This window comes from Oncorhynchus mykiss, chromosome 22, assembly GCF_013265735.2.
Source record: "Oncorhynchus mykiss isolate Arlee chromosome 22, USDA_OmykA_1.1, whole genome shotgun sequence".
Lineage (NCBI taxonomy): Eukaryota > Metazoa > Chordata > Actinopteri > Salmoniformes > Salmonidae > Oncorhynchus > Oncorhynchus mykiss.
The window spans coordinates 44,410,777-44,426,480 of record NC_048586.1 but is presented as its reverse complement, the minus strand read 5'-3'; the positions used below and the strand labels follow the sequence as shown (position 1 = coordinate 44,426,480).

The 15,704-nt window shown below is 44.4% G+C and overlaps 1 protein-coding gene across 3 annotated transcripts in view; it reads right to left on the bottom strand.

Moving 5' to 3' along the window:
* Positions 1-15,704, bottom strand: part of LOC110501915 (disintegrin and metalloproteinase domain-containing protein 23) — a 57,102-nt gene that overhangs the window by 12,173 nt on the left and 29,225 nt on the right. For all 3 annotated transcript variants that reach the window (XR_005038842.1, XM_036959386.1, XM_036959384.1), the window contains exons 11-24: positions 15,497-15,663; positions 15,101-15,185; positions 14,934-15,021; positions 14,706-14,757; positions 10,639-10,738; positions 10,455-10,526; positions 10,280-10,366; positions 9,298-9,378; positions 9,161-9,211; positions 8,849-8,912; positions 8,576-8,681; positions 7,996-8,115; positions 7,484-7,652; positions 5,560-5,671 (exon numbers count right to left, since the gene is read on the bottom strand). Coding sequence is in view for 2 of the 3 variants with exons in the window: in XM_036959386.1 (XP_036815281.1) it covers positions 5,560-5,671; positions 7,484-7,652; positions 7,996-8,115; positions 8,576-8,681; positions 8,849-8,912; positions 9,161-9,211; positions 9,298-9,378; positions 10,280-10,366; positions 10,455-10,526; positions 10,639-10,738; positions 14,706-14,757; positions 14,934-15,021; positions 15,101-15,185; positions 15,497-15,663 (1,354 nt within the window). In the remaining variant the exon portion in view is untranslated. The remainder of the gene's footprint in view (positions 1-5,559; positions 5,672-7,483; positions 7,653-7,995; positions 8,116-8,575; positions 8,682-8,848; positions 8,913-9,160; positions 9,212-9,297; positions 9,379-10,279; positions 10,367-10,454; positions 10,527-10,638; positions 10,739-14,705; positions 14,758-14,933; positions 15,022-15,100; positions 15,186-15,496; positions 15,664-15,704) is intronic.

The following is a 15,704-nucleotide window of genomic DNA, read 5'->3' as shown; positions in this document are numbered from 1 at the left end:
CGTTGCCATGGTAGTAGTGATTATCAGGACCTTCTACTCAATGTTACCATGGTAGTAGTGATTATCAGGACCTTCTACTCAACGTTACCATGGTAGTAGTGATTATCAGGACCTTCTACTCAACGTTACCATGGTAGTAGTGATTATCAGGACCTTCTACTCAACGTTACCATGGTAGTAGTGATTATCAGGACCTTCTACTCAACGTTACCATGGTAGTAGTGATTATCAGGACCTTCTACTCAATGTTACCATGGTAGTAGTGATTATCAGGACCTTCTACTCAACGTTACCATGGTAGTAGTGATTATCAGGACCTTCTACTCAACGTTACCATGGTAGTAGTGATTATCAGGACCTTCTACTCAATGTTACCATGGTAGTCGTGATTATCAGGACCTTCTACTCAACGTTACCATGGTAGTAGTGATTATCAGGACCTTCTACTCAACATTACCATGGTAGTAGTGATTATCAGGATCTTCTACTCAACGTTACCATGGTAGTAGTGATTATCAGGACCTTCTACTCAACGGTACCATGGTAGTAGTGATTATCAGGACCTTCTACTCAACGTTACCGTGGTAGTAGTGATTATCAGGACCTTCTACTCAACGTTGCCATGGTAGTAGTGATTATCAGGACCTTCTACTCAATGTTACCATGGTAGTAGTGATTATCAGGACCTTCTACTCAACGTTACCATGGTAGTAGTGATTATCAGGACCTTCTACTCAACGTTACCATGGTAGTAGTGATTATCAGGACCTTCTACTCAATGTTACCATGGTAGTCGTGATTATCAGGACCTTCTACTCAACGTTACCATGGTAGTAGTGATTATCAGGACCTTCTACTCAACATTACCATGGTAGTAGTGATTATCAGGACCTTCTACTCAACGTTACCATGGTAGTAGTGATTATCAGGACCTTCTACTCAATGTTACCATGGTAGTAGTGATTATCAGGACCTTCTACTCAACGTTACCATGGTAGTAGTGATTATCAGGACCTTCTACTCAACGTTACCATGGTAGTAGTGATTATCAGGACCTTCTACTCAACGTTACCATGGTAGTAGTGATTATCAGGACCTTCTACTCAACATTACCATGGTAGTAGTGATTATCAGGACCTTCTACTCAACGTTACCATGGTAGTAGTGATTATCAGGACCTTCTACTCAACGGTACCATGGTAGTAGTGATTATCAGGACCTTCTACTCAACGTTACCGTGGTAGTAGTGATTATCAGGACCTTCTACTCAACGTTGCCATGGTAGTAGTGATTATCAGTACCTTCTACTCAACGTTACCATGGTAGTAGTGATTATCAGTGATTATATATTAATTGTGAATCTGATGTGATGTGGCAGTTTGCTTGTAAATTAAAAGTCTACATTCCAGGGGTCCTATTGCCTACAGGTGGAGGTACTGTAAGAGGTTTTGAAAAGTTGACCAGAACAAAATGGTCCCGATAAACATGGTCGTTTGCGCATAACAAATCTCGGGAGATCATAAACCTCTCTTACTGTATTATCTTAGACTGAGAGATGTTTTACTCCTTTATGGCAGCATGTACCTAGCTACAGTCTCAGCCTAACCTACATTAGCTTCCGATGACAGGCTGCATGAAGTTAGGGACAGGTGATCTATATGCGGATAAATGGACAGTGGAAAATGACCACATTGGATCTCTTTGGGAGTCCTAGTCACCACTCACAGACAGGATACATTATCTCACTACGGTTCACTTCTCTTGACCGGGGTCTATCTCCATCTCTATCTCTGAAGTGCTAATATTTAGTCAAACTTACAGATATTGAATATTTTTTTTCTTGAGGCGATCTGCACCTCTGTGTTCAGTCCGCCATCTTCCTCAAACCGCCACTATCATTATTCTATAACAAAGAATGCTGTTTGTTCTTTGTTACAGAGCCAAACATACTGGAGAAGTGGTTTATCCATACATTATCCATCTTCATTTTGGATAGATAACTCTTCGTGTTGTTATTTGTTTGGAGTTTTCAGATTTTCCCAGAAGTGGTTAGATTCTATAGATTCTTCAATTACATTGAACTGATTTCTGAAGTGCTGTTCATTATTTTTCCGTAGTGTATTTCTGTATTAGTGATTCACCACAGTGAAGGCATAGGCTCAGGGTTTCTGGGTCTCTATGTTTTGCAATTTCTTTCTTAGGTTTTTGCCTTCTTCATCAAACCATTTGCCCTTGTTGTTAATTTTTTGTTGTTGCCTGCTTGCAATGTTTTGATGTGATAGGGAAACTAAGAGGTCAAATATACTGTTTAGGTTTTCTACTATGACAGTGAAACATTTTGTCTAGGAAGTTGTCTAGAAGGGATTGATGTCTATATCTGTGATGATGGTGATATCATGATGTCTATATCTGTGATGATATCATGATGTCTATATCTGTGATGATATCATGATGTCTATATCTGTGATGATACAGTGCCTTGCGAAAGTATTCGGCCCCCTTAAACTTTGCGACCTTTTGCCACATTTCAGGCTTCAAACATAAAGATATAAAACTGTCTTTTTTTGTGAAGAATCAACAACAAGTGGGACACAATCATGAAGTGGAACGACATTTATTGGATATTTCAAACGTTTTTAACAAATCAAAAACTGAAAAATTGGGCGTGCAAAATTATTCAGCCCCTTTACTTTCAGTGCAGCAAACTCTCTCCAGAAGTTCAGTGAGGATCTCTGATTGATCCAATGTTGACCTAAATGACTAATGATGATAAATACAATCCACCTGTGTGTAATCAAGTCTCCGTATAAATGCACCTGCACTGTGATAGTCTCAGAGGTCCGTTAAAAGCGCAGAGAGCATCATGAAGAACAAGGAACACACCAGGCAGGTCCGAGATACTGTTGTGAAGAAGTTTAAAGCCGGATTTGGATACAAAAATATTTCCCAAGCTTTAAACATCCCAAGGAGCACTGTGCAAGCGATAATATTGAAATGGAAGGAGTATCAGACCACTGCAAATCTACCAAGACCTGGCCGTCCCTCTAAACTTTCAGCTCATACAAGGAGAAGACTGATCAGAGATGCAGCCAAGAGGCCCATGATCACTCTGGATGAACTGCAGAGATCTACAGCTGAGGTGGGAGACTCTGTCCATAGGACAACAATCAGTCGTATATTGCACAAATCTGGCCTTTATGGAAGAGTGGCAAGAAGAAAGCCATTTCTTAAAGATATCCATAAAAAGTGTTGTTTAAAGTTTGCCACAAGCCACCTGGGAGACACACCAAACATGTGGAAGAAGGTGCTCTGGTCAGATGAAACCAAAATTGAACTTTTTGGCAACAATGCAAAACGTTATGTTTGGCGTAAAAGCAACACAGCTGAACACACCATCCCCACTGTCAAACATGGTGGTGGCAGCATCATGGTTTGGGCCTGCTTTTCTTCAGCAGGGACAGGGAAGATGGTTAAAATTGATGGGAAGATGGATGGAGCCAAATACAGGACCATTCTGGAAGAACCTGATGGAGTCTGCAAAAGACCTGAGACTGGGACGGAGATTTGTCTTCCAACAAGACAATGATCCAAAACATAAAGCAAAATCTACAATGGAATGGTTCAAAAATAAACATATCCAGGTGTTAGAATGGCAAAGTCAAAGTCCAGACCTGAATCCAATCGAGAATCTGTGGAAAGAACTGAAAACTGCTGTTCACAAATGCTCTCCATCCAACCTCACTGAGCTCGAGCTGTTTTGCAAGGAGGAATGGGAAAAAATTTCAGTCTCTCGATGTGCAAAACTGATAGAGACATACCCCAAGCGACTTACAGCTGTAATCACAGCAAAAGGTGGCGCTACAAAGTATTAACTTAAGGGGGCTGAATCATTTTGCACGCCCAATTTTTTTTTTGTTTTGTTAAAAAAGTTTAAAATATCCAATAAATGTCATTCCACTTCATGATTGTGTCCCACTTGTTGTTGATTCTTCACAAAAAAATACAGTTTTATATCTTTATGTTTGAAGCCTGAAATGTGGCAAAAGGTCGCAAAGTTCAAGGGGGCCGAATACTTTCGCAAGGCACTGTATTAGAGGCCACAGCTACAGCGCCTATTCTCCTGGGAATCATTAGATGTATCTGTGTGCCTATTCCAGAATAATAACTTTAATGATTAGAATCAAATTGATTTGTTTAGCACCTTTCATACACGCATCAGCAACTTAAAGTGCTGTTAAAATTAGCACAATAAAACAATAAGAGTAACAAAAGCAGACATAAAATATATATATATAACATTAACATAAACATTTATAAATGAAACACAGTCAAAGAAGAATTAAAAGGCACACTAGTTAAATGCCATCGCCATCTTGAAGGACCTTCCATTCACTTTGACATGTACAAATGTTCTGCGACATGTATAGTTGAAGTCGGAAGTTTTCCATACACTTAGGTTGGAGTCATTGAAACTTGTTTTTCAACCACTCCACACATTTCTTGTTAACAAATTATAGTTTTGGCATGTCGGTTAGGACATCTACTTTGTGCATGACACAAGTAATTTTTCCAACAATTGTTTACAGACAGATTATTTCACTTATAATTCACTGTATCACAAGTCCAGTGGGTCAGACGTTTACATACACTAAGTTGACTGTGCCTTTAAACAGCTTGGAAAATTCCAGAAAATTATCTCATGGCTTGAGAAGCTTCTGATAGGCTAATTGACAGTACTTGAGTCAATTGGAGGCGTACCTGTGGATGTATTTCAAGGCCTAACTTCAAACTCAGTGCCTCTTTGTTTGACATCATGGGAAAATCAAAAGAAATCAGCCAAGACCTCAGAAAAATAATTGTAGACCCTCACAAATCTGGTTCATCCTTGGGAGCAATTTCCAAACGCCTGAAGGTACCACATTCATCGTACAAGCAAAAGTATGCAAGTATAAACACCATGGGACCATGCAGCCGCCATACTGCTCATGAAGGAGACGCGTTCTGTCTCCTAGAGATGAACGTACTTTGGGCGAAAGGTGCAAATCAATCCCAGAACAACAGCAAAGTACCTTGTAAAGATGCTGGAGGAAACAGGTACAAAAGTATCTATATCCACAGTAAAACGAGTCCTATATAGACATAACCTGAAAGGCTAACAAGTTAAACAATTTAAAGCCAATGCTACCAAATACTAATTGAGTGTATGTAAACTTCTGACCCACTGGAAATGTGATGAAAGAAATAAAAGCTGAAATAAATCATTCTCTCTACTATTATTCTGACATTTCACATTCTTAAAATAGTGGTGGTCCTAACTGACCTATGACAGGGAATTTGTACTAGGATTAAATGTCAGGAATTGTGAAAACTGAGTTTAAATGTATTCGGCTAAGGTAAACCGTCTGACTTCAACTGTAGCTCTGATCTTTAGACAGAAGAAGGTATTTGAAAACCAACTGCCGTAAAGATGATCAGAAAGTCAAAGGAATGATTCTAGTCAGGGAAGCGTGTTACTTTAGTCTACCATAGATAGGTTCTGAAAACGAGATGGAAACAAACCTTTTGGTTCTTCGTCTTCTGTGGGTGCAGGCTCCTTGGGAGGGTCGGGCATGCTGCAGTCAGTCCCCGCCCAGGTGGTGTCACAGGTGCACGACGCCTCGTTGTTACACACCTGGCCAGGTAGGACAAAGGGAGGAAGAGAGGTGGCAGGGAGGAATTCATTCATCTACGCTCCATGACAAATTAATACGTCACCCTTGTTAAACTCGTCCCCGGGCTCAATTACTACTGCATGCTGGGGATTTTACACGATTGGTGAAATTGTAGTGAATAATTCACTTGCTGACACTGTGTCATTGGAGACACTATTGTGGGCCCTTATGGCTAATAACAAAGCCTTCAAGGTTGTAGTTCTGGGCTCGGGTCATATGGGTACACCTAAAGCAGAGATCATCAACTAGATTCAGCTTCATATGGGTACAGCTAGAGCAGGGATCATCAACTAGATTCAGCTTCATATGGGTACACCTAGAGCAGGGATCAACTAGATTCAGCTTCATATGGGTACAGCTAGAGCAGGGATCATCAACTAGATTCAGCTTCATATGGGTACACCTAGAGCAGGGATCAACTAGATTCAGCTTCATATGGGTACACCTAGAGCAGGGATCAACTAGATTCAGCTTCATATGGGTACACCTAGAGCAGGGATCAACTAGATTCAGCTTCATATGGGTACACCTAGAGCAGGGATCAACTAGACTCAGCTTCATATGGGTACACCTAGAGCAGGGATCATCAACTAGATTCAGCTTCATATGGGTACACCTAGAGCAGGGATCATCAACTAGATTCAGCTTCATATGGGTACACCTAGAGCAGGGATCAACTAGATTCAGCTTCATATGGGTACACCTAGATCAGGGATTATCAACTAGATTCAGCTTCATATGGGTACACCTAGAGCAGGGATCAACTAGATTCAGCTTCATATGGGTACACCTAGAGCAGGGATCAACTAGATTCAGCTTCATATGGGTACACCTAGAGCAGGGATCAACTAGATTCAGCTTCATATGGGTACACCTAGAGCAGGGATTATCAACTAGATTCAGCTTCATATGGGTACACCTAGAGCAGGGATCATCAACTAGATTCAGCTTCATATGGGTACACCTAGAGCAGGGATCATCAACTAGATTCAGCTTCATATGGGTACACCTAGAGCAGGGATCAACTAGATTCAGCTTCATATGGGTACACCTAGAGCAGGGATCATCTAGATTCAGCTTCATATGGGTACACCTAGAGCAGGGATTATCAACTAGATTCAGCTTCATATGGGTACACCTAGAGCAGGGATCAACTAGATTCAGCTTCATATGGGTACACCTAGAGCAGGGATCAACTAGACTCAGCTTCATATGGGTACACCTAGAGCAGGGATTATCAACTAGATTCAGCTTCATATGGGTACACCTAGAGCAGGGATCAACTAGATTCAGCTTCATATGGGTACACCTAGAGCAGGGATCAACTAGATTCAGCTTCATATGGGTACACCTAGAGCAGGGATCAACTAGACTCAGCTTCATATGGTTACACCTAGAGCAGGGATCAACTAGACTCAGCTTCATATGGGTACACCTAGAGCAGGGATCAACTAGACTCAGCTGCGGGATCATTTGTGGACTGCAAATTGACCACAAGAAGGCCAAACAGATATGTTTGACTAAAACATACTAATTTCAAACCTTACATTTGTATCCAATCACGTTGTCTCTCTATTATGTGTGGGAAATACTTGGGAACAGATTTCTTCAATTAAAATCACTTGGAACTGTTTTTATTTTTTTTACAGTCTTTTAATGTCCAACACTGAACCCCCCCAGAAAACTTAAACCAACCACAGGCCAAATTCGTCCCGCGGGCCGCTAGTTGGGGAACCCTGACCTACAGGGTGAACCAGCTCCCCTGGACTCACCCCATGGGATGAGCACACCTGGCCGTTGGGCCCGCTGGGGCAGGTGCTCATGTTGAGGGACTGGATGGGCAGACACTTGTGGTCAAGGCACATCATGGACGGCCCGCAGGGCGCTCCGTCCTCCACGTAGCCTAAGTCCGTCTCATCGTCCAAAAGAACATGGCCACCACTGGAGAGAGAGAGAGAGAGAGACCATAGAGAGAGAGAGAAACAGAGAGAGAGAGAGCCCATAGAGAGAGACCATAGAAAGAGAGAGAGACCATAGAAAGAGAGAGACCATAGAGAGAGAGACCATAGAGAGAGAGACCATATAGAGAGAGAGAGAGAGAGACCATAGAGAGGGAGAGAGACCATATAGAGAGAGAGAGAGAGAGAGAGACCATAGAGAGAGAGAGAGACCATAGAGAGGGAGAGAGACCATAGAGAGGGAGAGAGACCACAGAGAGAGAGAGAGGCGAGTTAGTATCCGTATGTTGTCTCTGTGCGTTGACCGGTGAGGAGGTTGTATCCACCTGCAGTTCACCGGCCTGCCCTGATGGTTGAAGGTGGTACGAGTGATGTCTCCCTTCATCATGCCGATGCGGGGGTTGTGTCCGATGTTACTGCACAGCAGGAACCCACAGAACACATCACTGCAGAGGGAGAAACAGAACACATCACTGCATAGGGAGAAACAGAACACATCACTGCAGAGGGAGAAACAGAACACATCACTGCAGAGGGAGAAACAGAACACATCACTGCAGAGGGAGAAACAGAGACGTTGCAACACTGTATATATATATATACGTAATATGACATTTGTAATGTCTTTATTGTTTTGAAACTTCTGTATGTGTAATGTTCACTGTTAATTTGTATTGTTTATTTCACTTTTGTATATTATCTACCTCACTTGCTTTGGCAATGTTAACACATGTTTCCCCTGCCAATAAAGCCCATTGAATTGACTAAGGGAACATTGACAAATGGTGAATACTACATTTGATGCAGAACAGACACAGCAGTACTGGACTACTGGACTATTTGTTCTGGTATAGTGCATGACTACAGTGTACACCAGTGTATATTTGGTATCAGCTGTAAACTCACTGCTTGCTGCACTGGAGCCACTTATCTCCATCCTTTCCACAGTTACCCTTCTCGGTTCCTTCTGTGTTTAGCTTCTCGTAGCAGAACTTCTCAGACCCGCCCGCCTCTGCACAAGGAGGTGACACGGGAGAGGAGAAAGGGAGGAGGGTGACCACACCTCAATACAAGCTAATATCACTAAAGTACAAGTCTCAGATTCTCTGAATTTTATAGGACATATCTTGCCACTGTACTGGCATTGAGTAACTTAAGCAAGGGGGATTCTGAACTCACTTGGGCCCCAGAGATATTTGCACTGGTTTCCTCTGGTCTTACACTCTCCGCTGTAGCAGCGCCCCTAAAGAGACAAAATCATATCAAATGTATTTACATAGCACCTTCTTACATCAGCAGATGTCAAAAAGTGCTTCTACAGAAACCCAGTCTAAAACCCCAAACAGCAAGCAATGCATGTGTAGAATCATGGAGTATACTCATTCATTTCCTATATGTTCAAGCAAGTTCATAATGACAATCATTTTCTAAATCACATCATCTGAATAGGTATCCAGTATGTCCTTGTGGCTTAGTGATCATGCTGCCCACCTGGTCGACTTGACATTGGTAGCCATCTTGTTTGTGGAGGTTGGGAGGGCACTACAATGAACATAAAAAAGATTCCCTTTTAAGACAGATGAACGTTTCATCCTGTTTCAGAAATGAATGGTTAGAGCCCAACTCACCTGGCCAGAGTCTCCTGAGCATGTCTCTGAGATGTCACAGTCATTCACCGCATAGCGACAACTGTAACCACGTGGGTAGAACTAACATAGAAAGAGAGAACAAGAGACAGGGATTTCCTGTACCAATCTTATCAGGTCTCTTAAGTGAACACTAACACAAAAAACATACTGGTGATTAAACAGCCATATCGGTTCTTAGTGAGCATCCTGACACAGTGATTAAACAGCCATATCGGTTCTTAGTGAGCATCCTGACACAGTGATTAAACAGCCATATCGGTTCTTAGTGAGCATCCTGACACAGTGATTAAACAGCCATAATGGTTCTTAGTGAGCAACCTGACACAGTGATTAAACAGCCATATCGGTTCTTAGTGAGCATCCTGACACAGTGATTAAACAGCCATAATGGTTCTTAGTGAGCAACCTGACACAGTGATTAAACAGCCATATCGGTTCTTAGTGAGCATCCTGACACAGTGATTAAACAGCCATATCGGTTCTTAGTGAGCATCCTGACACAGTGATTAAACAGCCATAATGGTTCTTAGTGAGCATCCTGACACAGTGATTAAACAGCCATATTGGGTCTTAGTGAGCATCCTGACACAGTGATTAAACAGCCATATCGGTTCTTAGTGAGCATCCTGACACAGTGATTAAACAGCCATATTGGTTCTTAGTGAGCATCCTGACACAGTGATTAAACAGCCATAATGGTTCTTAGTGAGCATCCTGACACAGTGATTAAACAGCCATATCGGTTCTTAGTGAGCATCTTGACACAGTGATTAAACAGCCATAATGGTTCTTAGTGAGCATCCTGACACAGTGATTAAACAGCCATATCGGTTCTTAGTGAGCAACCTGACACAGTGATTAAACAGCCATATCGGTTCTTAGTGAGCATCCTGACACAGTGATTAAACAGCCATATCGGTTCTTAGTGAGCATCCTGACACAGTGATTAAACAGCTCTTACCAGACAAGTGTTGTTGCAGCAAGGTCCGTCAGCGCAATGTGCACCATTAGCTAGGGAACACTTCTTACAGCAGTCCTTGTAGCACTCCTACAACATAGACGGCAGCACCAGTCTGACACTGCATTTGAACCATATTAATGAGATGTAAATAAACTAGTATTTAATAGTAACTTACTGTTCTATCTCCGCAGTCACACTCCTCTCCCACCTCAATGTATCCATTCCCACACTCTGTAGATTCAAACAGCTGCCCAAACAAACAGAATCAGAGGGTTATAACGGTATCTGAATGACTGGTTATATACAGCATCGCTCTTTTGATGTTCAGCCGTATGGCGACCGCAACGTAAACTACTCACCTTGGTCGGCCTGTTATAGAGACATGATCCACCGCCCTTCAGCAGGAACTCCTTGTAGTCTGAGATGCTGCACTTGGAGAACTTCCGGGGATGCTGGACCCTGAGGGGGAAAGGAATAGATCCACCTTTATCATCCAACTGTTCATTGACCATGTCCTAGCGTGAGAGTGAAAGGTGTGGCAGATGTTATTCACGTCAGGTGACTCTGGACCAGTGTGCAACAAGAGCCACTGTCAACAACACAAGCATGAAGTCAAGGCAACTTTCACATGCTACCGCAGGTCATGACCCTGCACAGCCTCTGGTGGCTGCAGATAGAGCTCTATACATCCTGTCATTGGCCTACTATCATAGAGAGAGGCAGGGGCGCTAGGTGGTTAGCAGCTCATAGAGAGAGACAGGGGGGCTAGGTGGTTAGCAGCTCATAGAGAGGGGTGGCTAGGTGTTTAACAGCTCATATAGAGAGGTTGGGGCACTAGGTGGTTAGCAGCTCATAGAGAGGGGTGGCTAGGTGGTTAGCAGCTCATAGAGAGGGGTGGCAAGGTGGTTAGCAGCTCATAGAGACTGGTGGCTAGGTGGTTAGCAGCTCATAGAGAGGGGGGGCTAGGTGGTTAGCAGCTCATAGAGAGAGGCTGGGGCGCTTGGTGGTTAGCAGCACATAGAGAGAGGCAGGGGCTCTAGGTGGTTAGCAGCTCATAGAGAGGGGGGGGGGGGGGGGGGGGGGGGGTGTTGGATCCTGCGTTTTACATTATAGCCATTACCATATATTTGATTGAATATTATCTGCTGTTAGCTTGTGTGGATGTATGTATGTGTTATGCAAAATAGCTGACTTTAAACATTGTTAACAGTTTCAGGGCCATGGGCCTTTCTCATGATGGAAAAATACAGAGTAGCATGGGGTTGCAGAACAAGCGGTCTTTTGTTAGATAACAGGAGCCAGGTGCGAGATAACGGTATGAGCGCATGGATGTTCTTCACAGCAACAGTTACATCTATCAACAGAAGCGCCAAGAGGCGGGGACCCGCCTGAGCGCCTGCAATAGGCTGAGCAAGTTTAAACCACGCCCAGTCTCTACTGTGATAGGCCAACAGACGGGTTGGAACTGTCTATCACAGTATAAAGAATACTGTTTACATACATCTTGTCAGTTCTCTGTTCTGCCCTGCGTGGTATTACAGAGAGCCCGTATATACGAAAGTTGCATTTGCCATTTATTACTTAGCTAATAAAAAATACATAGTATAAAATCGGTGACTCATTGTTATATTAGGTGGTTATCAGCACATAGAGAGAGGCAGGGGCGCTAGGTGGTTAGCAGCTCATAGAGAGGGGGGGCTAGGTGGTTATCAGCACATAGAGAGAGGCAGGGGCGCTAGATGGTTAGCAGCTCATAGAGAGGGGGGGCTAGGTGGTTATCAGCACATAGAGAGAGGCAGGGGCGCTAGATGGTTAGCAGCTCATAGAGAGGGGGGCTAGGTGGTTAGCAGCACATAGAGAGAGGCAGGGGAGCTAGGTGGTTAGTAGCTCATAGAGAGGGGGGGCTAGGTGGTTAGCAGCACATAGAGAGAGGCAGGGGCGCTAGGTGGTCAGTAGCTCATAGAGAGGGGGGGCTAGGTGGTTAGCAGCTCATAGAGAGAGGCAGGGGGGCTAGGTGGTTAGCAGCACATAGAGAGAGGCAGGGGAGCTAGGTGGTTAGCAGCTCATAGATAGGGGTGGCTAGGTGGTTAGCAGCTCATAGAGAGAGGCAGGGGGGCTAGGTGGTTAGCAGCACATAGAGAGAGGCAGGGGAGCTAGGTGGTTAGCAGCTCATAGAGAGGGGGGGCTAGGTGGTTAGCAGCTCATAGAGAGAAGCAGGGGCGCTAGGTGGTTAGCAGCACATAGAGAGAGGCAGGGGAGCTAGGTGGTTAGTAGCTCATAGAGAGGGGGGGCTAGGTGGTTAGCAGCTCATAGAGAGAGGCAGGGGGGCTAGGTGGTTAGCAGCACATAGAGAGAGGCAGGGGAGCTAGGTGGTTAGCAGCTCATAGAGAGGGGGGGCTAGGTGGTTAGCAGCTCATAGAGAGAAGCAGGGGCGCTAGGTGGTTAGCAGCTCATAGAGAGTGGGAGCTAGGTGGTTAGCAGCTCATAGAGAGGTTGGGGCGCTAGGTGGTTAGCAGCTCATAGAGAGGTTAGGGTGCTAGGTGGTTAGCAGCACATAGAGAGGCTGGGGTGCTAGGTGGTTAGCAGCTCATAGAGAGTGGGAGCTAGGTGGTTAGCAGCTCATAGAGAGGTTGGGGCGCTAGGTGGTTAGCAGCTCATAGAGAGTGGGAGCTAGGTGGTTAGCAGCACATAGTGAGGTTGGGGCGCTAGGTGGTTAGCAGCACATATAGAGGGGGGGCTAGGTGGTTAGTAGCTCATAGAGAGGGGGGGCTAGGTGGTTAGCAGCACATAGAGAGGTTGGGGCGCTAGGTGGTTAGCAGCTCATAGAGAGTGGGAGCTAGGTGGTTAGCAGCACATAGAGAGGTTGGGGCGCTAGGTGGTTAGCAGCTCATAGAGAGTGGGAGCTAGGTGGTTAGCAGCACATAGAGAGGTTGGGGCGCTAGGTGGTTAGCAGCACATAGAGAGGTTGGGGCGCTAGGTGGTTAGCATCATTACACATTTCCCTCAATAGAAATCCGCGGAAATAATCTATTCTCTCTCCTAATAGGAGCTCTAATAATATCTGTTTCATAGTGTTATATTATCTCACTCTCTCCTTTTCACTTTCTCTCTCACCCCACCTCTCTCTCTCCCCACCTCTCTCTCTCTCCCCACCTCTCTCTCTCCCCACCTCTCTCTCCCCACCTCTCTCTCTCTCTCTCTCTCTCTCTCGCTCTCTCTCCCCACCTCTCTCTCTCTCTCCCCATCTCTCTCTCTCCCCACCTCTCTCTCTCCCCACTCTCCCCACCTCTCTCTCTCCCCACCTCTCTCCCCAACTCTCTCTCTCTCTCTCTCCCCATCTCTCTCCCCCCCATCTCTCTCTCTCTCCCCACCTCTCTCTCTCCGCCTCAAAAGTTTGGGGTCACTTAGAAATGTCCTTTTTTTTGAAAGAAAAGCATTTTTTTGTCCATTAAAATAACATAAAATTGATTAGAAAAACATTGAAGACATTGGTAATGTTGTAAATGACTGTTGCAGCTGGAAATGGCTGATTTTTTATGGAATACAGAGGCCCATTATCAGCAACCATCACTCCTGTGTTCCGATGGCACGTGGTGTTAGCTAATCCAAGTTTACCATTTTAAAAGGCTAATTGATCATTAGAAAACCCTTTTGCAATTATGTTAGCACAGCTGAAAACTGTATCTGTATCTGTATCTGGAGCATCAGCATTTGTGGGTTTGATTACAGGCTCAAAATGGCCAGAAACAAATAGCTTTCTTCTGAAACTCGTCAGTCTAATCTTGTTCTGAGAAATGAAGGCTATTCCATGCGAGAACTTGCCAAGAAACTGAAGATCTCGTACAACGGTGTGTACTACTCCCTTCACAGAACAGCGCAAACTGTCTCTAACCAGAATAGAAAGAGGAGTGGTCAGGCCCCGGTGCACAACTGAGCAAGAGGACAAGTACATTAGATTGTCTAGTTTGAGATATCCCTTTGGGGTCACTTTCTCTCTCACCCCACCTCTCTCTCTCCCCGCAAAACTGACAGAGACATACCCAAAGCAACTTACAGCTGTAATCGCAGCAAAAGGTGGCGCTACAAAGTATTAACTTAAGGGGGCTGAATAATTTTGCACGCCCAATTTTTCAGTTTTTGATTTGTTAAAAAAGTTTGAAATATCCAATAAATGTCGTTCCACTTCATGATTGTGTCCCACTTGTTGTTGATTCTTCACAAAAAAATACAGTTTTATATCTTTATGTTCGAAGCCTGAAATGTGGCAAAAGGTCGCAAAGTTCAAGGGGGCCGAATACTTTCTCAAGGCACTGTATATATATATCTGTCTGTGTGTATGTGTGTGTGAGGGGGCACATGTGACAGGGAGAGCGAGACATAGACAGAAACAGAGAGTGAGAATAACAGTAGTTCAGCAGCCCATTACCCGGTATCCTCCATAATGCAGCCCACCCAGGAGTCAGAGCAGCCGCATTCCTCTGATAGAGAGAACAACACACAACATGTCCATCAAAGAAACATATGTGCCTAAAATTATTCCAAATTTAAAACATAGATTGTAAAATGAGATATTAAAACAAAAAAAAGGACTGCTTTGTAAATCTGTGAGGACATATATGAATGTGCAGTGATGAATGTGAGCTGGTCTGTGTACTTCTCTTTGCGGCTGGATCCCACTGGATGCCGAGGTTCTGTGCCAAGCTCTGGGAGAGTGACGAAGCCATAGTCCATGTGGTGCCATACTACAGGTACAAAACATTAGCAGTTACTAGTCTGTTCTGCCATAATAAAAAAAAATATGATCCTGGACATTAGACTCACCTCGTTGACCCCTACTCCACGGCTCACAGAGCACATGCCCCCGAAGTACGCTACACTGCTTCGGCGATAGTGGAAGGTCACATTGCTGTGCATCGAAGAGACACAGAGTAACTATCAGACAGACACACAGACAGGCAGACAGACAGGCAGTCAGATACACAGACAGACAGGTGGACAGGCAGACAGACATATGCTGGACATGTGAGTGGTATTTCAGCCACCCTTGGAGGAAAAATGAAAGTGGATGGGAAAAGGTTGCTTTGTTGTTAAGAGGGCCTAGTCCTTTAACGTGATCTACTGATCTGGGAAGCCATAAAGAGGCTCTGTGTGCAAGAGATACTTACTACAGCATCAGTATGGGGTGGCCCTGAGGAACAGGGAGGAGAGAGCACTTACGAGAAGAGGTGCACAGCGTCAGCGTGTTGCTTGATGCTCTGCGCCCGGTACTTAGAGAAATCTTTCAGCATGTCCAGAGGCTTCACACTGATGGGAATCGGGTCCTTGTCCGACCAGATCTCCACGGCAACCAGAACCACCCGTGTGTGCAGGTGCTCCTTAAAGATCTGTCATCGGAGCGTGTTGGGGTAGTGGGAGAACACACAGA